Here is a 23,410-nt window from a genome sequence, read left to right as displayed (position 1 = left end):
GTGGAGGTCGCAGTAGCTTAACAAGACGGTTTTAATGCCCCTTGGAAGGGACGTGGAGGTCGCAGTAGCTTAACAAGACGGTTTCAATGCCCCTTGGAAGAGACGTGGCGGTCGAAGTGGAATAAAAAGACATTATCAATGCCCCTGTGAAAAGTGGTGGAGGTCACAGTAGCTTAACATGACGGTTTTAATGCCCCTTGGAAGAGTGGTGGAGATCGCAGTAGCTTAACAACACGGTTTTAATACCCCATGGATGAATGGTCGAGGTTGCAGTGGAATAAAAAGACAATATCAATGCCCCTTGGAAGAGTGGTGGAGGTCGCAGTAGCTTAACAAGACTCTTTTAATGGCCCTTGGAAGAGACGTGGAGGTCGCAGAAGCTGAACAAGACGGTTTTAATGCCCCTTGGAAAAGACGTGGAGGTCGCAATTGCTTCACAAGATGGTTTTATTGCTCCTTGGAAGCGACGTGGAGGGCGCAGTGGAATAAAAAGACAATATTAATGCCCCTTGGAAAAGTGGTGAGGTCGCAGTAACTTAACAAGACGGTTTTAATGCCCCTTGGAAAAGTGGCGGAGGTCGCAGTGGCTTAACAATATGGTTTTAATGGCCCTTGGAAGAATGGTGGAGGTCACAGTGGAATAAAAAGACAATATCAATGCTCCTTGGAAAAGTGGTGGAGGTCGCAGCAGCTTAAAAAGATGGTTTTAATGCCCCTTGGAAAAGACATGGAGGTCGCAGTAGCTTAACAAGATGGTTTCAATGCCCCTTGGAAGAGACGTGGAGGTCGCAGTGGAATAAAAAGACATTATCAATGCCCCTGGGAAAAGTGGTGGAGGTCGCAGTAGCTTAGAAAGATGGTTTTAATGCCCCTGGGAAAAGTGGTGGAGGTCGCAGTAGCGTAACAAGACGGTTTTAATGCCCCTTGGAAAAATGGTTGATGTCGCAGTGTCATAAAAAGACATTATTAATGCCCCTGGGAAAAGTGGTGGAGGTCGCAGTGGAATAAAAAGACAATATCAATGCCCCTTAAAAAAGTGGTGGAGGTTGCAGTAGCTTAACAAGACGGTTTTAATGTCCCTTGGAAGAATGGTGGAGGTCGCAGTGGAATAAAAAGACAATATCAATGCCCCTTGGAAAAGTGGTGGAGGTCGCAGTAGCTTAACGAGTCAATTTTAATTCCCCTTGGAAAAGTGGTGGAGGTCGCAGTAGCTTAACAAAACGGTTTTAATGCCCCTTGGAAGAATGTTCGAGGTTGCAGTGGAATAAAAAGACAACATAAATGCCCCTTGAAAAAGTGGTGAAGGTCGCAGTAGCTCAACAAGACGGTTTTAATGCCCCTTGGAAGGGATGTGGAGGTCGCAGTAGCTTAACAAGACGGTTTCAATGCCCCTTGGAAGAAACGAGGCGGTCGCAGTGGAATAAAAATACAATATCAATGCCCCTGGGAAAAGTGGTGGAGGTCACAGTAGCTTAACAAGACGGTTTTAAAGCCCCTTGGAAGAATGGTGGAGGTCGCAGTGGAATAAAAAGACAATATTAATGCCCCTTGAAAAAGAGGTTGAGGTCGCAGTAGCTTAACAAGATGGTTTTAATGCCCCTTGGAAGAGACAGGGAGGTCGCAGTATCTTAACAAGACGGTTTCAATGCCCCTTGGAAGAGACATGGAGGTCGCAGTGGAATAAAAAGACAATATCAATGCCCCTGGGAAAAGTGGTGGAGATCGCAGTAGCGTAACAAGATGATTTTAACGCCCAATTGAAGAATAGTGGATGTCGCAGTGTCATAAAAAGACATTATCAATGCCCATGGGAAAAGTGGTGGAGGTCGCAGTGGAATAAAAAAACAATATCAATGCCGCTTGAAAAAGTGGTGGAGGTCACAGTAGCTTAACAAGACGGTTTTAATGCCCCTTGGAAGAATGGTGTAGGTCGCAGTGGAATAAAAAGACAATATCAATGCCCCTTGGAAAAGTGGTGGAGGTTGCAGTAGCTTAACAAGACGGTTTTAATTCCCCTTGGAAAAGTGGTGGAGGTCGCAGTAGCTTAACAACACGGTTTTAATGCCCCTTGAAAGAATGGTCGAGGTTGCAGTGGAATAAAAAGACAATATCAATGCCCCTTGCAAAAATGGTGGAGGTCGCAGTAGCTTAACAAGACTGTTTTAATGCCCCTTGGAAGAGACGTGGAGGTCGCAGTAGCTGAACAAGACGGTTTTAATGCCCCTTGGAAGAGACTTTGAGGTCGCAGTTGCTTAACGAGATGGTTTTAATGCTCCTTGGAAGTGACGTGGAGGGCGCAGTGGAATAAAAAGACAATATCAATGCCCCTTTAACACTAGAACTACTGATGGAGTCATTATGACTCCTTTCGTTTTTTATTTCTCTTCTGTGACTACATTTTTCAGAATTCCGGCTTGAAACTCGGTGACTTTTCCTCAAATATGATGTGAAAAAAGATTTTGTGAGAATAAATAATTTTGGTGAAAAATTTGCGCGTTTTTTTCAAAATTTACCAAGAACTACTGAAGGGAGTCATTTTGACTCCCTACTATATTTTGAGGTCCTTTTGTCACTAAATGTTGCTATAAAGTTTTGTGCATAATTTTTTCACTCTGTCTTATTTACCCTGATGTTCATATAGATGTAGTTCAATTTACATGTCAACTTTTCACATTTTCCTTGTGTTTTACCTGCTTGTATTACTGTGTAATGCTGAACAAAATAGCTTGTTTACTCTAGGCTCTTATCTTATGCTAATGAAGGGTGGTGTTTTTCTAAGGTCCTAGCAGGAGACAATATTCTGGATAGTAACTTTACTTTCAGTTCAGCTGAAGAGACAAAGAGAACAGACGCAGACATACGAGCTCTGAAGACTCATACAGGTATGAATTGTTATGAAATAGTTTAGCTGTCTGTCAACTGATTCAGCCCACCTACTTTTGAAGGTGGCAGAACAGTTATTATTTCTTTTAGTTTTCATTTCATTTCTATTTTTCAGCAGGGAACTATATAGAATTATGGAATTTGTGAGGAATATGGAGAGAAGACGTTTGATAAAGCCTCAGGATATTCTGGCTACTTTGCAATCCATACCGGAGGATGAATCGGAATCCGAATTGCAGGAACATGTATTTGATTCTGACAGTGATGAAGATTTCATTCCTCAGAACATATCAAGTGAATCTGAAGACTCAGAAGGAACAAATCCAGAAGGTAAGTAGTTATGTGTATTTATATGTTCTTCCACACACTGAGTTAGGGCCTGTGCACACTAGCAGAATTCTGGCTGAATAGCCATCTGGATATTCTTGCCGCAATACAGGCCGTACCTGCCCGCTCATGCCTGAAGCTCCGCTCCGAACCCCGGGCTGGAGCCGCTGTCAGGGACAGAGCAGCGCTTGCTTACGCGCGAGCACGGCTCCATCCCAGACAGCGGCTCCAGCCCGGGGTTCGGAGAGGAGCTTCAGGTATGAAACTCCGCTCTGTACCTGAGCGGGCAGGTACGGGCCGGATTGTGGTGAGAATATCCGGTCGGATATTCCGCCGCTAATCCAGCCAGTGTGCACGGACCCTTACAAAACAAAAATTCTAAATATTCATCAACTTTTTTACAGATATTCCAAGCACATCAACTGGGGATCGGGCTCATGCAGTTATGTTGCCTCGTGACCATCCTCCTGGTCGTGGACAGAAAAAATCAGCAAAACGTCCCAGAAATGAAAGAACAACAGATAACGATGGCGGCGAAGGTAATGCAACAACAAACACCAGAGAAGGCGAATCTGAAGGAATACTAGTTTCAGCGGATGGTATTCAATGGAAACCTGTTGAAATTGGAGAACACTTGCCTGGTAGGCGTGACAGCCAAAATATTCTTCGAGAAGCACCTGGCCCTACAGGATACGCCAGAAGAAATATCATTATCGATAGTCCTTTGAGCGCATGGCGTTTATTTTTTGATTCATATATATTGACACATATAAAGAACTGTACGCTTGCAGAAGCATGCAGGAACAATAATTTACAGTTTACTCTATCTGATGAGGAGCTAGATGCATTCATTGCGATATTCTATGCTCGTGGAATATCTGGCACGAACCGTCACTCGATTAGCAGTATTTGGTGTAATGACTGGGGAATACCGTTTTGCAAAGCGACAATGTCTAGGGACCGCTTTGTTGAAATTATGAGGTTTCTCAGATTTGATGAGAAATCTACTCGATCGGAGAGACTGCAAACGGACAAGTTTGCTCTATTTTCTACTGTGTGGGACAGGTTTATTGAAAATTGTATTGCGTGTTACAAACCTGGCCCATACATAATGGTGGATAAGCAACTTTTCCCAAGCAAAACTAGGTGTCCATTCACGCAGTACATGCCTTCCAAACCAGATAAATATGGCCACAAATATTGGCTAGCTGTTGATAAGAGGAGCAAATATCTGGCAAATGGCTTCCCTTATCTAGGCAAAGATGACACACGCCGTGCTGAGGACCGTTTAGCTGACCATGTGGTAATGAAGTTATTGGACCCGTTTTTGAAAAAAGGTCGCAATGTTACAACCGATAATTATTTTACTTCAGTAAAATTAGCTAAACAGCTAAAAAGCAAAGGAACAACCATCGTGGGAACACTGAACAAGATAAGGCGAGAAGTGCCTAAAGAAATAAAATCCATGAAAGAGGAATTGTACAACACTAAAGTGTTTAGAAATGAAGACAATTTTACACTTACAGTATATCAAGGAAAGCCCAACAAAAATGTTGTCATTTTGAGTTCCGTCCATCCAGATGTTGTTGTTGCGTCTGATTCCGCTAAAAAAACTCCAGAAACGGTAAAGTTTTACAATGAAACAAAATATGGAGTAGATGTAGTGGATCAGATGGCACGAAAATATACCACACGAACATGCACAAGGAGATGGCCTGTTCATGCATTTGAAAATGCCTTAGACTTTGCGGGTATAAATGCATGGATAATATTCAAGGAGATTACCCACCAAAAAATGTCACGCAAGGCATTTTTGCAAACGCTTGTGAGAGAGTTGAGTGGTCCTTATGTCACAGATAGGGAAAAGGGTTCCACGTCCCAAGTTTCTAAATGCTCAGAAGTGATGGTTCAAACAAAATTTTGCCAGATCAAAGAAAAGTGCAAGAAAAATAGATCTGTCGGAAATTGTAAGACTTGTGGTAAGTCTTTGTGTGGGCAATGTACTGCCATAAATCAAAGGCAATGCCTAAAATGCGAAACACCAAATGTTTAGAAGGTGAATTCTGCGCCATATTTTCATTTTTATGCTCCTCCACCTACATTTTCTCTGCTTTTTGTTCTTCAGTTGTTGTTTATATGTGTGCACTTGAATAAAAAAAAATGTTTGAAAAACGTCTATTATAATTATTGTTATTTTCTGTAGAAAAATAAGAAAAGCAGAAAAAAAACAATCAAAAGCATTACTGTTGGATCTCACAATAATAATACATTACAAAAAATATAATTATTAATAAATAACCACAAATGAAACTCTAAAAATAAACGAAAACAAGCAAGGAGTCAAAATGACTCCTTTCAGTAGTTCTAGGCGGGGTCACGAGTCCAGTAGTCCTAGTGTTAAAAAGTGGTGGGGATCGCAGTAGCATAACATGACGGTTTTAATGCCCCTTTGAAAAGTGGTGGAGGTCTCAGTAGCTTAACAAGACGGTTTCAATGCCCCTTGGAAGAATGGTGGAGGTCGCAATGGAATAAAAAGACAACATCAATGCCCCTTGGAAAAGTGGTGGAGGTAGCAGTAGCATAACAAGACGGTTTTACTGCCCCTTGGCAGAGACGTGGAGGTCGCAGTGGCTTAACAAGACGGTTTTAATGCCCCTTGGAAAAGTGGTGGAGGTCGCAGTAGCTTTGCAAGATGGTTTTAATACCCCTTGGAAGAATGGTGGAGGTCGCAGTGGAATAAAAAGATAATATCAATGCCCCTTGTAAAAGTGGTGGAGGTCGCAGTAGCTTAACAAGACGGTTTTAAAGCCCCTTGGAAGAATGGTGGAGGTCACAGTGGAATAAAAAGACAATATCAATGCTCCTTGGAAAAGTGGTGGAGGTCGCAGCAGCTTAACAAAATGGTTTTAATGCCCCTTGGAAGAGACATGGAGGTCGCAGTAGCTTAACAAGACGGTTTCAATGCCCCTTGGAAGAGACGTGGAGGTCGAAGTGGAAGAAAAAGACAATATCAATGCCCCTGGGAAAAGTAGTGGAGGTCGCAGTAGCTTAACAAGATGGTTTTAATGCCCCTGGGAAAAGTGGTGGAGGTCGCAGTAGCGTAACAAGACGGTTTTAATGCCCCTTGGAAGAATGGTTGATGTCGCAGTGTCATAAAAAGACATTATTAATGCCCCTGGGAAAAGTGGTGGAGGTCGCAGTGGAATAAAAAGACAATATCAATGCCCCTTGAAAAAGTGGTGGAGGTTGCAGTAGCTTAACAGACGGTTGTAATGCCCCTTGGAAGAATGGTGGAAGTCGCAGTGGAATAAAAAGACAATATCAATGCCCCTTGGAAAAGTGGTGGAGGTCGCAGTAGCTTAACAAGACAATTTTAATTCCCCTTGGAAAAGTGGTGGAGGTCGCAGTAGCTTAACAAAACGGTTTTAATGCCCCTTGGAAGAATGGTCGAGGTTGAGGTGGAATAAAAAGACAACATAAATGCCCCTTGAAAAAGTGGTGGAGGTCGCAGTAGCTCAACAAGACGGTTTTAATGCCCCTTGGAAGGGACGTGGAGGTCACAGTAGCTTAGCAAGACGGTTTCAATGCCCCTTGGAAGAAACGAGGCGGTCGCAGTGGAATAAAAAGACAATATCAATGCCCCTGGGAAAAGTGGTGGAGGTCACAGTAGCTTAACAAGACGGTTTTAAAGCCCCTTGGAAGAATGGTGGAGGTCGCAGTGGAATAAAAAGACAAAATCAATGCCCCTTGAAAAAGAGGTGGAGGTCGCAGTAGCATAACAAGATGGTATTAATGCCCCTTGGAAGAGACAGGGAGGTCGCAGTGGAATAAAAAGACAATATCAATGCCCCTGGGAAAAGTGGTGGAGGTCGCAGTAGCGTAACAAGATGATTTTAATGCCCCATGGAAGAATGGTGGATGTCGCAGTGTCATAAAAAGACATTATCAATGCCCATGGGAAAAGTGGTGGAGGTCGCAGTGGAATAAAAAGACAATATCAATGCCGCTTGAAAAAGTGGTGAAGGTCGCAGTAGCTTAACAAGACGGTTTTAATGCCCCTTGGAAGAATGGTGGAGGTCGCAGTGGAATAAGAAGACAATATCAATGCCCCTTGGAAAAGTGGTGGAGTTCGCAGTAGCTTAACAAGACGGTATTAATTCCCCTTGGAAAAGTGGTGGAGGTCGCAGTAGCTTAACAACACGGTTGTAATGCCCCTTGAAAGAATGGTCGAGGTTGCAGTGGAATAAAAAGACAATATCAATGCCCCTTGGAAAAATGGTGGAGGTCGCAGTAGCTTAACAAGACTGTTTTAATGCCCTTTGGAAGAGACGTGGAGGTCGCAGTAGCTGAACAAGACGGTTTTAATGCCCCTTGAAAGAGACTTTGAGGTCGCAGTTGCTTAACGAGATGGTTTTAATGCTCCTTGGAAGTGACGTGGAGGGCGAAGTGGAATAAAAAGACAATATCAATGCCCCTTTAAAAAGTGGTGGAGATCGCAGTAGCATAACATGACGGTTTTAATGCCCCTTTGAAAAGTGGTGGAGGTCTCAGTAGCTTAACAAGACGGTTTCAATGCCCCTTGGAAGAATGGTGGAGGTCGCAGTGGAATAAAAAGACAACATCAATGCCCCTTGGAAAAGTGGTGGAGGTAGCAGTAGCTTAACAAGACGGTTTTACTGCCCCTTGGCAGAGACGTGGAGGTCGCAGTAGCTTAACAAGACGGTTTTAATGCCCCTTGGAAAAGTGGTGGAGGTCGCAGTAGCTTTGCAAGATGGTTTTAATACCCCTTGGAAGAATGGTGGAGGTTACAGTGGAATAAAAAGATAATATCAATGCCCCTTGTAAAAGTGGTGGAGGTCGCAGTAGCTTAACAAGACGGTTTTAAAGCCCCTTGGAAGAATGGTGGAGGTCACAGTGGAATAAAAAGACAATATCAATGCTCCTTAGAAAAGTGGTTGAGGTCGCAGCAGCTTAACAAGATGGTTTTAATGCCCCTTGGAAGAGACATGGAGGTCGCAGTAGCTTAACAAGACGGTTTCAATGCCCCTTGGAAGAGACGTGGAGGTCGCAGTGGAATAAAAAGACAATATCAATGCCCCTGGGAAAAGTGGTGGAGGTCGCAGTAGCTTAACAAGATGGTTTTAATGCCCCTGGGAAAAATGGTGGAGGTCGCAGTAGCGTAACAAGACGGTTTTAATGCCCCTTGGAAGAATGGTTGATGTCGCAGTGTCATAAAAAGACATTATTAATGCCCCTGGGAAAAGTGGTGGAGGTCTCAGTGGAATAAAAAGACAATATCAATGCCCCTTGAAAAAGTGGTGGAGGTTGCAGTAGCTTAACAAGACGGTTTCAATGCCCCTTGGAAGAATGGTGGAGGTCGCAGTGGAATAAAAAGACAATATCAATGCCCGATGGAAAAGTGGTGGAGGTCGCAGTAGCTTAACAAGACAATTTTAATTCCCCTTGGAAAAGTGGTGGAGGTCGCAGTAGCTTAACAAAACTGTTCTAATGCCCCTTGGAAGAATGGTCGAGGTTGCAGTGGAATAAAAAGACAACATAAATGCCCCTTGAAAAAGTGGTGGAGGTCGCAGTATCTCAACAAGACGGTTTTAATGCCCCTTGGAAGGGACGTGGAAGTCGCAGTAGCTTAACAAGACGGTTTCAATGCCCCTTGGAAGAAACGAGGCGGTCGCAGTGGAATAAAAAGACAATATCAATGCCCCTGGGAAAAGTGGTGGAGGTCACAGTAACTTAACATGACGGTTTTAAAGCCCCTTGGAAGAATGGTGGAGGTCGCAGTGGAATAAAAAGACAATATCAATGCCCCTTGAAAAAGAGGTGGAGGTCGCAGTAGCTTAACAAGATGGTTTTAATGCCCCTTGGAAGAAATAGGGAGGTCGCAGTAGCTTAACAAGACGGTTTCAATGCCCCTTTGAAGAGACATGGAGGTCGCAGTGGAATAAAAAGACAATATCAATTCCCCTGGAAAAAGTGGTGGAGGTCGCAGTAGCGTAACATGATGATTTTAATGCCCCGTGGAAGAATGGTGGATGTCGCAGTGTCATAAAAAGACATAATCAATGCCCATGGGAAAAGTGGTGGAGGTCGCAGTGGAATAAAAAGACAATATCAATGCCGCTTGAAAAAGTGGTGGAGGTCGCAGTAGCTTAACAAAACGGTTTTAAGGTCCCTTGGAAGAATGGTGGAGGTTGCAGTGGAATAAAAAGACAATATCAATGCCCCTTGGAAAAGTGGTGGAGGTCGCAGTAGCTTAACAAGACGGTTTTTATTCCACTTGGAGAAGTGGTGGAGGTCGCAGTAGCTTAACAACACGGTTTTAATGCCCCTTGAAAGAATGGTCGAGGTTGCAGTGGAATAAAAAGACAATATCAATGCCCCTTGCAAAAATGGTGGAGGTCGCAGTAGCTTAACAAGACTGTTTTAATGCCCCTTGGAAGAGACGTAGAGGTCGCAGTAGCTGAACAAGACGGTTTTAATGCCCCTTGGAAGAGACGTTTAGGTCGCAGTTGCTTAACGAGATGGTTTTAATGCTCCTTGGAAGTGACGTGGAGGGCGCAGTGGAATAAAAAGACAATATCAATGCCCATTTAAAAAGTGGTGGAGATCGCAGTAGCATAACATGACGGTTTTAATGCCCCTTCGAAAAGTGGTGGAGGTCTCAGTAGCTTAACTAGACGGTTTCAATGCCCCTTGGAAGAATGGTGGAGGTCGCAGTGGAATAAAAAGACAACATCAATGCCCCGTGGAAAAGTGGTGGAGGTAGCAGTAGCTTAACAAGACGGTTTTACTGCCCCTTGGCAGAGACATGGAGGTCGCAGTAGCTTAACAAGATGGTTTTAATGCCCCTTGGAAAAGTGGTGGAGGTCGCAGTAGCTTTGCAAGATGGTTTTAATACCCCTTGGAAGAATGGTGGAGGTCGCAGTGGAATAAAAAGATAATATCAATGCCCCTTGTAAAAGTGGTGGAGGTCGCAGTAGCTTAACAAGACGGTTTTAATGCCCCTTGGAAGAGACGTGGAGGTCGCAGTGGACTAAAAAGACAATATTAATGCCCCTTGGAAAAGTGGTGAGGTCGCAGTAGCTTAACAAGACGGTGTTAATGCCCCTTCGAAAAGTGGTGGAGGTCGCAGTGGCTTAACAAGACTGTTTAATGCCCCTTGGAAGAATGGTGGAGGTCGCAGTGGAATAAAAAGAGAATATCAGTGCCCCTTGGAAAAGTGGTGGAGGTTGTATTATCTTAACAAGATTGTTTTAATGCCCCTTGGAAGGGACATGGAGGTCGCAGTTGCTTAGCAAGACGGTTTCAATGCCCCTTGGAAAAGATGTGGCGGTCGCAGTGGAATAAAAAGACAATATCAATGCCCCTGGGAAAAGTGGTGGAGGTCACAGTAGCTTAACAAGACGGTTTTAATGCCCCTTGGAAGAATGGTGGAGGTCACAGTGGAATAAAAAGACAATATCAATGCCCCTTGAAAAAGTGGTGGAGGTCGCAGTAGCTTAACAAGGCAGTTTTAATGCCCCTTGGAAGAGACATGGAGGTCGCAGTAGCTTAACAAGATGGTTTTAATGCCCCATTGAAGAGACGTGGAGGTCGCAGTGGAATAAAAAGACATTATCAGTGCCCCTGGGAAAAGTGGTGGAGGTTGCAGTAGCTTAACAAGACGGTTTTAATGCCCCTGGGAATAGTGGTGGAAGTCGCAGTAGCGTAACAATATAGTTTTAATGCCCCTTGGAAAAATGGTGGATGTCGCATTGGAATAAAGAGACAATATCAATGCCCCTGGGAAAAGTGGTGGAGGTCGCTGTAGCTTAACAAGATGGTTTTAATGCCCCTGGGAAAAGTGGTGGAGGTCGCAGTGGAATAAAAAGACAATATAAATGCCCCTTGAAAAAGTGGTGGAGGTCGCAGTAGCTTAACAAGACGGTTTTAATGCTCCTTGGAAGAATGATGGAGGTCGCAGTGGAATAAAATGACAATATCAATGCCCCTTGGAAAAGTGGTGGAGGTCGCAGTAGCTTAACAAGATGGTTTTAATGCCCTTGGATGGGACGTGGAGGTCGCAGTAGCTTAACAAGATGGTTTCAATGCCCCTTGGAAGAAACGTGGCGGTCGCAGTGGAATAAAAAGCCAATATCAATGCCCATGGGAAAAGTAACATACATAGTAACATAGTAACATAGTTTGTAAAGCCGAATAAAGACTTGCGTCCATCAAGTTCGACCTGTTAGTTCTGTAATTGCTAAAGTTGATCCAGAGGAGGGCAAAAACCCCAAATGATTTAGCCAATCTTCACCTGAGGAAAAATTCCCTCCCGACTCTGAAACCAGCAGTCAGAATAAATCCCTGTATCAACCTACTATTTTATTTTGTTTTTCAGTATATGCTGAAATCTGCCTGGTATCTAGAAATGCATCCAGTCCCCGCTTGAACTGGTGTAGTGAATCCGACAATACCGTCTCCTCACTCAGTGAATTCCATATTCTCACTGCTCTTACCGTAAAGAACCCCTTCCTATGCTGGTGCTGAAACCTTTTCTCTTCCAGTCTTAGTGAATGCCCTCTTGTTACCGTAATATCCCTCCTTTTGAACAAATCCCGGGCAAGATCTCTATACTGTCCCCTAACATATTTGTACACATTTATTATGTCCCCCCTCAACCTTCTCTTTTCCAGGCTGAATAGTCCTAGTTTTGCCAACCTCTCTGGGCATTGCAGTCCCTCCATTCCCTTTATTAATTTTGTTGCCCTCCTTTGTACCTTTTCAAGCTCATTTATATCCTTTCTATATATTGGGGCCCATAACTGAGCACAGTATTCCAAGTGTGGTCTGACCAGTGCTTTGTACAGTGGAAGAACAATGTTCTCATCCTTTGCAGCTATACCTCTTCTGATACATCCCATTACCCTGTTTGCCCTTACAGCAGCGGCCTGACTTTGGGCACTCCAATTTAGTTTGCTATCAATCAAGATGCCCAAGTCCTTCTCCATCTCTGAATTCCCCAATGATTTCCCATTCAGTGAGTACTGGTGACTTCCATTCTTCCTTCCCATATGTATGACCTTACATTTCTCCTCATTAAACCTCATTTGCCATTTAATGCTCCAACTACCCAGCTTATCCAAATCCCTCTGTAGGTCTGCACTGTCCTCTTTTGTATTAATTGTTTTACATAACTTTGTGTCATCTGCAAATATTGACATTTTACTATTTATCCCGTTGACTATGTCGTTAATAAAGATATTAAATAACATTGGGCCTAGTACAGATCCCTGTGGTATCCCACTAGTGACGCTTACCCAATCTGAGTATATTCCATTTATAACCACCCTCTGCCTTCTATCCTTTAGCCAGTTAGCTACCCACTTGCAGACATTTTCCCCCAGCCCCATCATTCTCATTTTGTATACCAACCTATTATGTGGCACGATATCGAACGCTTTTGAGAAGTCGAGATACACGACATCCACTGGTTCCCCCTGATTTACTCGAGAGCTAACCTCCTCGTAGAAGTCAATCAGGTTTGTTTGGCAGGAGCGATTCCTCATGAATCCATGTTGGTTCGGGATTAAAAGATTATTAGCATCAAGATGCTCCGTAATTGCCTCTTTAATGAAGCTTTCAAAAATTTTGCCCACAACGGACGTCAGACTCACCGGCCGATAGTTTCCGGCGTCACTTTTCGCTCCCTTTTTGAATATTGGCACTACATTCGCCTGTCGCCAATCAAGTGACACAGACCCAGTCTCAACAGAGTCCTTAAATATAAGATATAACGGTCTGTCTATCACATTACTTAGTTCCCTTAGTACCCGTGGGTGTATGCCATCAGGTCCTGGTGATTTGTTTATTTTAATGTTACTGAGGCGTTTCTGTACCCCAGCTTGGGTTAGATTTGTCATACTTAGTGGAGGATTAAGCTTGTCACTTCTCATTTCTCCTGTTATTTCGATTTCCTTTGTGAAAGTTGTCGAAAAAAAATTATTTAATAGATTAGCTTTATCCTCATCTTTCTCTATGATTTTGCCTTCCTCACTTTTTATCGGTCCAATATTATCCAATTTAATCCTTTTACTATTTATATACGTAAAGAACAGTTTGGGATTTGATCTACTTTCCCTAGCAATACGTCTCTCTGTTTCCTCCTTCGCTATTTTTATTTGTTTTTTACAGGTTCTCGTTTTTTCCTTGTAACACTTTAGTGCCTCCTTACTGTTTTCCTGTTTTAATCTCTTGAATGCCTCTTTTTTGCTATTTAACGCCCCTTTTACGTTCTTGTTCAACCATATTGGTTTCCTCTTATTTCTGGCCCTTTTATTCCCATACGGTATATACCTCTCGCACTGAGTATTCAGAATTCTTTTGAAGGTTTCCCATTTACTATTCGTATTCCATTGATTAAGTACTTTGTCCCAGTCAATAAGTTGAAGGTTTTCTATCAGCTGATCAAACTTCGCCCTCCTAAAGTTTAATGTTTTTATTGTTACCTTATTGATAACCCTACTGAAGGGCATTTTGAAGTCGATAATATTATGATCGCTATTACCTAGGTGCCCCCCTATCTGTACCTCAGTTATTCTATCAGGCCTATTAGTCAATATTAAGTCCAACATGGCCTTCCCTCTCATTGGTTCCTGCACTAGTTGGGAGAGATAATTATCCTTAATATTTGTCAAGAACCTTTTTCCTTTCTGAGATCTACAGGTTTCTGTTTCCCAGTCAATATCCGGGTAGTTGAAATCCCCCATTACAATCACTTCATTATGTTTTGCTACTTTGTCTATTTGTCCTAATAGCAGATTCTCATTCTCCTCTGTTATATTTGGTGGCTTATAGCAGACCCCCAGTAATATTTTATTATTATTTTTTGGTGGAGGTCACAGGAGCTTAACAAGACGGTTTTAATGCCCCTGGGAAAAGTGGTGGAGGTCGCACTAGCGTAACAAGACAGTTTTAATGCCCCTTGGAAGAATGGTTGATGTCGCAGGGTCATAAAAAGACATTATTAAAGACCCTGGGAAAAGTGGTGGAGGTCGCAGTGGAATAAAAAGACAATATCAATGCCCCTTGAAAAACTGGTGGAGGTTGCAGTAGCTTAACAAGACGGTTTTAATGCCCCTTGGAAGAATGGTGGAGGTCGCAGTGGAATAAAAAGACAATATCAATGCCCCTTGAAAAAGTGGTGGAGGTCGCAGTAGCTTAACAAGACGGTTTTAATGCCCCTTGGAAGAGACTTGGAGGTCGCAGTAGCTTAACAAGATGGTTTCAATGCCCCTTGGAAGAGACGTGGAGGTTGCAGTGGAATAGAAAGACAATAACAATGCCCCTGGGAAAAGTGGTGGAGGTCGCAGTAGCTTAACAAGATGGTTTTAATGCCCCTGGGAAAAGTGGTGGAGGTCGCAGTAGCGTAACAAGACAGTTTAAATGCCCCTTGGAAGAATGGTTGATGTCGCAGTGTCATAAAAAGGCATTATTAATGCCCCTGGGAAAAGTGGTGGAGGTCCCAGTGGAATAAAAAGACAATATCAATGCCCCTTGAAAAAGTGGTGGAGGTCGCAGTAGCTTAACAACACAGTTTTAATTCCCCTTGGGAAAGTGGTGGAGGTCGCAGTAGCTTATCAACACGGTTTTAATGCCCCTTTGAAGAATGTTGGAGGTCGCAGTGGAATAAAAAAGACAATATCAATGCCCCTTGGAAAAGTGGTGGAGGTCCAAGTAGCTTAACAAGACAGTTTTAATGCCCCTTGGAAGAGACGTGGAGGTCGCAGTAGCTGAACAAGACGGTTTTAGTGCCCCTTGGAAGAGACGTAGAGGTCGCAGTGGCTTAATAAGATGGTTTTAATGCTACTTGGAAGCAACGTGGAGGGCGCAGTGGAATAAAAAGACAATATCAATGCCCCTTGGAAAAGTGGTGGAGATCGCAGTAGCATAACAAACTGGTTTAAATGCCCTGGGAAAAGTGGTGGAGGTAGCAGTAGCTTAACAAGACAGTTTTAATGCCCTTTGGAGGAATGGTGGAGGTTGCAGTGGAATAAAAAGCATCAATGCCCCTGGGAAAAGTGGTGGAGGTCGCAGTAGCTTAACAAGACGGTTTTACTGCCCCTTGGCAGAGACGTGGAGGTCGCAGTAGCTTAACAAGATGGTTTTAATGCCCCTTGGAAGAGACGTGGATGTCACAGTGGAATAAAAAGACAATATTAATGCCCCTTGGAAAAGTGGTGAGGTCGCAGTAGCTTAACAAGATGGTTTTAATGCCACTTGGAAAAGTGGTGGAGGTCGCAGTGGCTTAACAAGATGGTTTTAATGCCCCTTGGAAGAATGGTGGAGGTCGCAGTGGAATAAAAAGACAATATCAATGCTCCTTGGAAGAGTGGTGGAGGTCGCAGTAGCTTATCAAGACGGTTTCAATGCCCCTTGGAAGAGACGTGGTGGTCGCAGTGGAATAAAAAGACAATATCAATGCCCCTGTGAAAAGTGGTGGAGGTCACAGTAGCTTAACAAGACGGTTTTAATGGCCCTTGGAAGAGTGGTGGAGATCGCAGTAGCTTAACAACATGGTTTTAATACCCCTTGGAAGAATGGACGAGGTTGCAGTGGAATAAAAAGACAATATCAATGCCCCTTGGAAAAGTGGTGGAGGTCGCAGTAGCTTAACAAGACTGTTTTAATGCCCCTTGAAAGAGACGTGGAGGTCGCAGAAGCTGAACAAGACGGTTTTATTGCCCCTTAGAAAAGTGGTGGAGGTCGCAGTGGCTTAACAAGATGGTTTTAATGCCCCTTGGAAGAATGGTGGAGGTCACAGTGGAATAAAAAGACAATATCAATGCTCCTTGGAAAAGTGGTGGAGGTCGCAGTAGCTTAACAAGATGGTTTTAATGCCCCTTGGAAGAGACATAGAGGTCGCAGTAGCTTAACAAGACGGTTTCAATGCCCCTTGGAAGAGACGTGGAGGTCGCAGTGGAATAAAAACACAATATCAATGCCCCTGGGAAAAGTGGTGGAGGACGCAGTAGCTTAACAAGACGGTTTTAATGCCCCTGGGAAAAGTGGTGGAGGTCGCAGTAGCGTAACAAGACGGTTTTAATGCCCCTTGGAAGAATGGTGGATGTCGCAGTGTCATAAAAAGACATTATCAATGCCCCTGGGAATAGTGGTGGAGGTCGCAGTGGAATAAAAAGACAATATCAATGCCGCTTGAAAAAGTGGTGGAGTTCGCAGTAGCTTAACAAGACGGATTTAATGCCCTTTGGAAGAATGGTGGAGGTCGCAGTGGAATAAAAAGACAATATCATTGCCCCTTGGAAAAGTGGTGGAGGTCGCAGTAGCTTAACAAGACGATTTTAATTCCCCTTGGAAAAGTGGTGGAGGTCGCAGTAGCTTAACAAAACTGTTTTAATGCCCCTTGGAAGAATGGTCGAGGTTGCAGTGGAATAAAAAGACAATATAAATGCCCCTTGAAAAAGTGGTGGAGATTGCAGTAGCTTAACAAGATGGTTTTAATGCCCTTTGGAAGAGACATGGAGGTCGCAGTAGCTTAACAAGACGGTTTCAATGCCCCTTGGAAGAGACATGGAGGTCGCAGTGGAATAAAAAGACAATATCAATGCCCCTGGGAAAAGTGGTGGAGGTCGCAGTAGCTTAACAAGACAGTTTTAATGCCCCTGGGAAAAGTGGTGGAGGTCGCAGTAGCATAACAAGATGATTTTAATGCCCCTTGGAAGAATGGTGGATGTCGCAGTGTCATAAAAAGACATTATCAATGCCCATGGGAAAAGTGGTGGAGGTCGCAGTGGAATAAAAAGACAATATCAATGCCGCTTGAAAAAGTGGTGGAAGTCGCTGTAGCTTAACAAGACGGTTTTAATGCCCCTTGGAAGAATGGTGGAGGTCGCAGTGGAATAAAGAGACAATATCAATGCCCCTTGGAAAAGTGGTGGAGGTCGCAGTAGCTTAACAAGACGGTTTTAATTCCCCTTGGAAAAGTGGTGGAGGTCGCAGTAGCTTACCAAAACGGTTTTAAAGCCCCTTGGAAGAATGGTCGAGGTTGCAGTGGAATAAAAAGACAATATCAATGCCCCTTGGAAAAATGGTGGAGGTCGCAGTAGCTTAACAAGACTGTTTTAATGCCCCTTGGAAGAGACGTGGAGGTCGCAGTAGCTGAACAAGATGGTTTTCATGCCACTTGGAAGAGACGTGGAGGTCGCAGTTGCTTAACAAGATGGTTTTAATGCTCCTTGGAAGTGACGTGGAGGGCGCAGTGGTATACAAAGACAATATCAATGCCCCTTTAAAAAGTGGTGGAGATCGCAATAGCATAACAAGATGGTTTTAATGCCCCTTTGAAAAGTGGTGGAGGTCTCAGTAGCTTAACAAGACGGTTTCAATGCCCCTTGGAAGAATGGTGGAGGTCGCAGTGGAATAAAAAGACAACATCAATGCCCCTTGGAAAAGTGGTGGAGGTAGCAGTAGCTTAACAAGACGGTTTTACTGCCCCTTGGCAGAGATGTGGAGGTCGCAGTAGCTTAACAAGACGGTTTAATGCCTCTTGGAAAACTAGTGGAGGTCGCAGTAGCTTTACAAGATGGTTTTAATACCCCTTGGAAGAATGGTGGAGGTCGCAGTGGAATAAAAAGATAATATCAATAACCCTTGTAAAAGTGGTGGAGGTCGCAGTAGCTTAACAAGACGGTTTTAATGCCCCTTGTAAGAGACGTGGAGGTCGGAGTGGAATAAAAAGACAATATTAATGCCCCTTGGAAAACTGGTGAGGTAGCAGTAGCTTAACAAGACGGTGTTAATGCCCCTTCGAAAAGTGGTGGAGGTCGCAGTGGCTTAACAAGACTATTTAATGCCCCTTGGAAGAATGGTGGAGGTCGCAGTTGCTTAGCAAGACGGTTACAATGCCCCATGGAAAAGATGTGGCGGTCGCAGTGGAATAAAAAGACAATATCAATGCCCCTGGGAAAAGTGGTGGAGGTCACAGTAGCTTAACAAGACGGTTTTAATGCCCCTTGGAAGAATGGTGGAGGTCGCAGTGGAATAAAAAGACAATATCAATGCCCCTTGAAAAAGTGGTGGAGGTCACAGTAGCTTAACAAGGTGGTTTTAATGCCCCTTGGAAGAGACATGGAGGTCGCAGTAGCTTAACAAGATGGTTTTAATGCCCCGTTGAAGAGACATGGAGGTCGCAGTGGAATAAAAAGACATTATCAATGCCCCTGGGAAAAGTGGTGGAGGTTGCAGTAGCTTAACAAGACGGTTTTAATGCCCCTGGGAATAGTGGTGGAGGTCGCGGTAGCGTAACAATATAGTTTTAATGCCCCTTGGAAAAATGGTGGATGTCGCAGTGGAATAAAGAGACAATATCAATGCCCCTGGAAAAAGTGGTGGAGGTCGCAGTAGCTTAACAGGACGGTTTTTATGTCCCTTGGAAGAGACATGGAGGTCGCAGTAGCTTAACAAGATGGTTTCAATGCCCCTTGGAAGAGACGTGGAGGTTGCAGTGGAATAAAAAGACAATATCAATGCCCCTGGGAAAAGTGGTGGAGGTCGCAGTAGCTTAACAAGACTGTTTTAATGCCCCTGGGAAAAGTGGTGGAGGTCGCAGTAGCGTAACAAGATGGTTTTAATGCCCCTTGGAAGAATGGTTGATGTCGCAGTGTCATAAAAAGACATTATTAATGCCCCTGGGAAAAGTGGTGTAGATCGCAGTGGAATAAAAAGACAATATCAATGCCCCTTGAAAAAGTGGTGGAGGTTGCAGTTGCTTAACAAGACGGTTTTAATGCCCCTTGGAAGAATGGTGGAGGTTGCAGTGGAATAAAAAGACAATATCAATGCCCCTTGGAAAAGTGGTGGAGGTCGCAGTAGCTTAACCAGACGGTTTTAATTCCCCATGGAAAAGTGGTGGAGGTCGCAGTAGCTTAACAACACGGTTTTAATGCCCCTTGGAAGAATGGTCGAGGTTGCAGTGGAATAAAAAGACAATATCAATGCCCCTTGGAAAAGAGGTGGAGGTCGCAGTAGCTTAACAAGACTGTTTTAATGCCCCTTGGAAGAGACGTGGAGTTCGCAGTAGCTGAACAAGATTTTTTTAATGCCCCTTGGAAGAATGGTGGAGGTCGCAGTGGAATAAAAAAACAACATCAATGCCCCTTGGAAAAGTGGTGGAGGTAGCAGTAGCTTAACAAGACGGTTTTACTGCCCCTTTGCTGAGACGTGGAGGTCGAGTAGCTTACCAAGACTGTTTTAATGCCCCTTGGAAAAGTGGTGGAGGTCGCAGTAGCTTTACAAGACGGTTTTAATACCCCTTGGAAGAATGGTAGAGGTCGCAGTGGAATAAAAAGATAATATCAATGCCCCTTGTAAAAGTGGTGGAGGTCGCAGTAGCTTAACAAGACGGTTTTAATGCCCCTTGGAAGAGATGTGGAGGTCGCAGTGGAATTAAAAGACAATATTAATGCCCCTTGGAAAAGTGATGAGGTCGCAGTAGCTTAACAAGACGGTGTTAATGCCCCTTCGAAAAGTGGTGGAGGTCGCAGTGGCTTAACAAGACTGTTTAATGCCCCTTGGAAGAATGGTGGAGGTCGCAGTGGAATAAAAAGACAATATCAATGCCCCTTGGAAAAGTGGTGGAGGTCGCAGTAGCTTAACAAGATGGTTGTAATGCCCCTTGGAAGGGATGTGGAGGTCGCATTTGCTTAGCAAGACGGTTTTAATGCCCCTTGGAAGAATGGTGGAGGTCACAGTGGAATAAAAAGACAATATCAATGCCCCTTGAAAAAGTGGTGGAGGTCGCAGTAGCTTAACAAGGCGGTTTTAATGCCCCTTGGAAGAGACACGGAGGACGCAATAGCTTAACAAGATGGTTTTAATGCCCCTTTGAAGAGACGTGGAGGTCGCAGTGGAATAAAAAGGCAATATCAATGCCCCTGGGAAAAGTGGTGGAGGTTGCAGTAGCTTAACAAGACGGTTTTAATGCCCCTGGGAAAAGTGGTGGAGGTCGCAGTAGCGTAACAAGACGGTTTTAATGCCCCTTGGAAGAATGGTGGATGTCGCAGTGGAATAAAGAGACAATATCAATGCCCCTGGGAAAAGTGGTGGAGGTCGCTGTAGCTTAACAAGATGGTTTTAATGCCCCTGGGAAAAGTGGTGGAGGTCGCAGTGGAATAAAAAGTCAATATAAATGCTCCTTGAAAAAGTGGTGGAGGTCGCAGTAGCTTAACAAGAAGGTTTTAATGCTCCTTGGAAGAATGGTGGAGGTCGCAGTGGAATAAAAAGACAATATCAATGCCCTTTGGAAAAGTGGTAGAGGTCATAGTAGCTTAACAAGACGGTTTTCATTCCCCTGGGAAAAGTGGTGGAGGTCGCAGTAGCTTAACAAGATGGTTTTAATGCCCATGGGAAAAGTGGTGGAGGTCGCAGTAGCTAAACAAGAAGGTTTTAATGCCCCTGGGAAAAGTGGTGGAGGTCGCAGTAGCTTAACAAGACGTTTTTAATGCCCTTTGGAAGAGACGTTGAGGTCGCAGTAGCTGAACAAGACGGTTTTAATGCCCCTTGAAAGAGACGTGGATGTCTCAGTGGCTTAACAAGACCGTTTTAATGCTCCTTGGAAGAGACGTGGAGGGCGCAGTGGAATAGAAAGACAATATCAATGCCCCTGGGAAAAGTGGTGGAGGTCGCAGTAGCTTAATAAGACGGTTTTAATGCCCCTGGGAAAAGTGGTGGAGGTCGCAGTAGCTAAACAAGACGGTTTTAATGCCCCTGGGAAAAGTGGTGGAGGTCGCAGTAGCTTAACAAGACATTTTTAATGCCCTTTGGAAGAGACGTGGAGGTCGCAGTAACTGAAAAAGACGGTTTTAATGCCCCTTGGAAGAGACTTGGAGGTCTCAGTGGCTTAACAAGACGGTTTTAATGCCCCTTGGAAGAGACGTGGAGGTCGCAGTGGAATTCAAAGACAATATCAATACCCCTGGGAAAAGTGGTGGAGGTCGCAGTCGCTTAACAAGACGGTTTTAATGCCCCTGGGATAAGTGGTGGTGGTCGCAGTAGCTTAACAAGACGGTTTTAATGCCCCTTGGAAGAGACTTGGGTTCGTTGTGGAATAAAAAGACAATATCAATGCCCCTGGGAAAAGTGTTGGAGGTCGTAGTAGCTTAACAAGACAGTTTTAATGCCACTGGGAAAAATGGTGGCGGTAGCAGTAGCTTAACAAGACGGTTTTAATTCCCCTGGGAAAAGTGGTGGAGGTCTCAGATGCTTAACTAGACAGTTTTAATGCCCCTTGGAAGAGATTTGGGTTCAAAGTGGAATAAAAAGACAATATCAATGCCTCTGGCAAAATTGGTGGAGGTCGCAGTAGCTTAACAAGACAGTTTTAATGCCCCTGGGAAAAGTGGTGGAGGTCGCAGTAGCTAAACAAGACGGTTTTAATGCCCCTGGGAAAAGTGGTGGAGGTTGCAGTAGCTTAAATAGATGGTTTTCATGCCCCTTACAAGAGCCATGCAGTACAGAATATTAAAAACATTATTCCATTATTGGGCAGTGGGTCTCCCATAGTCTTTGCCTATGCCTTCCAAGAAAAAGCTGACAAAAATTAGGACGGAGGAACTTGCAATGCTGGCAACATGGACGACGGTCACCCTGGTGGTATAGTGGTGGTGGAGTATGAGGATAAGGAGAAGAGCAAAATACAGCCGAAATGAGGAAGTGTATACCCATTTGTGGGTGTGAAGCGGTGCATGGGAATACACCTCCTGAAATAACACAGTGGATTTGACTTTATGTAACTCTGCTGTCATTTTGTGGTGATGAGAAGTCTGGCCCAATCCAGCCCTTGTTCATTTTGATAAGAGTCAGCTTGTCAGCATTGTCAGTCTACAGGCGAGTGCGCTTATCAGTTATAATTCCCCAGCAGCACTAAAAACACGCTCCAATAACACGCTAGCGGCAGGGCAGGCCAGGACCTCCATGCATACAGAGCGAGTTCATTCCAAGTGTCCAGCTTGGATACCCAATAATTAAAAGGCACAGAGGAATCACGGAGGACGCAGGTACGGTCGGCAAGGTACTCCCTCACCATCTTTTGAAACTTTCCACTCCTTGTGAGAGTACCCCACGCCTCAGGGCCTGTAAGCTGGGCAGGTCTCAGAAAACTGTCCCAGAACGTTGACAGTGTTCCCCTGCCTCTGCTGGATTGGAGTTGCGTCTCTCTCGCCTGTACCCCTTGGTTGGTCAACGAACTGTGACCTCGGCTGCTAGCGTGTTCAGATGGGAATTTTTTTAACAGTTCTGCAGCAAGGGCCTCCTGGTACTGCCCCATTTTTGTAGACCTCTCCACCTCAGGAATAAGAGAGTGAAAGTTCTCCTTGTAGCGGGGGTCTAAAAGTGTCACCAACCAGTAATGACTGTCACCCAAAATTTTGACAATGCGAGGGTCACGGTTAAGGCAGCGTAACATAAAGTCAGCCTTGCGTGCCAGACTGGTAACGGGCAAGACTTCCGTGTCCTCACCAAATGGCAAGATGACGACTGACCATGCTCTCCTTCTCCTCCTCCCCCCTGTCCTCATGCCACCCTTGCTGAACCTACTCTATGACAGTTGTACATGTACTACCGTCTACAGCGCATTACAACAGTTACTGTTCTTCCTCCTCCTCCTCCTCCTCTCCCTCATTGTCCCCCAATGCACGTTGGGATGAGATGAGGCTGGGCTGTGGGTAATCGCCCGTTATGGGTTCTTGATCCATCTCATCATATTCTGGCTGCAATGCCTCCTCTTTATTTCCCTGCAGAGAGCGTTGCAAATGACAGACAAGTGGGATGCTGACGCTAATGATGCCGTCATCGCCACTCACCATCTTGGTGGACTCCTCAAAGTTTGTCAGGATGGTACATATGTCAGACATCCAGGTCCACTCCTGAGGTCTTATGTGTGGAGTCTGACCTGAATATTGACTGCCTTGTAGCAGCTGGTACTCCACAACTGCTCTCTTCTGCTCACAAATCCTTTGCAACATGTGGAGGGTAGAGTTCCAACGTGTGGGGACATCACACACCAGTCGGTGTGCCGGAAGCTGCAAACACTGCTGCAACACAGCAAGGGCGGCGGAAACTGTAGCCGACTTGCGAAAATGAGCTGACAGGTGGCGTACTTTGACGAGCAGATCTGGCAACTCGGGGT

The 23,410-nt window shown here is 44.5% G+C and overlaps 1 protein-coding gene across 1 annotated transcript in view; it reads left to right on the top strand.

Moving 5' to 3' along the window:
- The first annotated feature begins 2,774 nt into the window (after positions 1-2,774).
- Positions 2,775-23,410, top strand: part of LOC141162921 (uncharacterized) — an 88,563-nt gene continuing 67,927 nt past the window's right edge. The window contains exons 1-3 of the mRNA XM_073649111.1: positions 2,775-2,882; positions 2,999-3,213; positions 3,615-3,809. Coding sequence (XP_073505212.1) covers positions 3,018-3,213; positions 3,615-3,809 — 391 coding nt within the window. The 5' untranslated portion in view covers positions 2,775-2,882; positions 2,999-3,017. The remainder of the gene's footprint in view (positions 2,883-2,998; positions 3,214-3,614; positions 3,810-23,410) is intronic.

The sequence above is a fragment of the Phyllobates terribilis genome, unplaced genomic scaffold (genome assembly GCF_046119375.1).
Source record: "Phyllobates terribilis strain yellow unplaced genomic scaffold, ASM4611937v1 Scaffold_1__5_contigs__length_1240528914, whole genome shotgun sequence".
Classification (NCBI taxonomy): domain Eukaryota; kingdom Metazoa; phylum Chordata; class Amphibia; order Anura; family Dendrobatidae; genus Phyllobates; species Phyllobates terribilis.
This window is presented reverse-complemented; position numbering and strand designations above follow the sequence as displayed.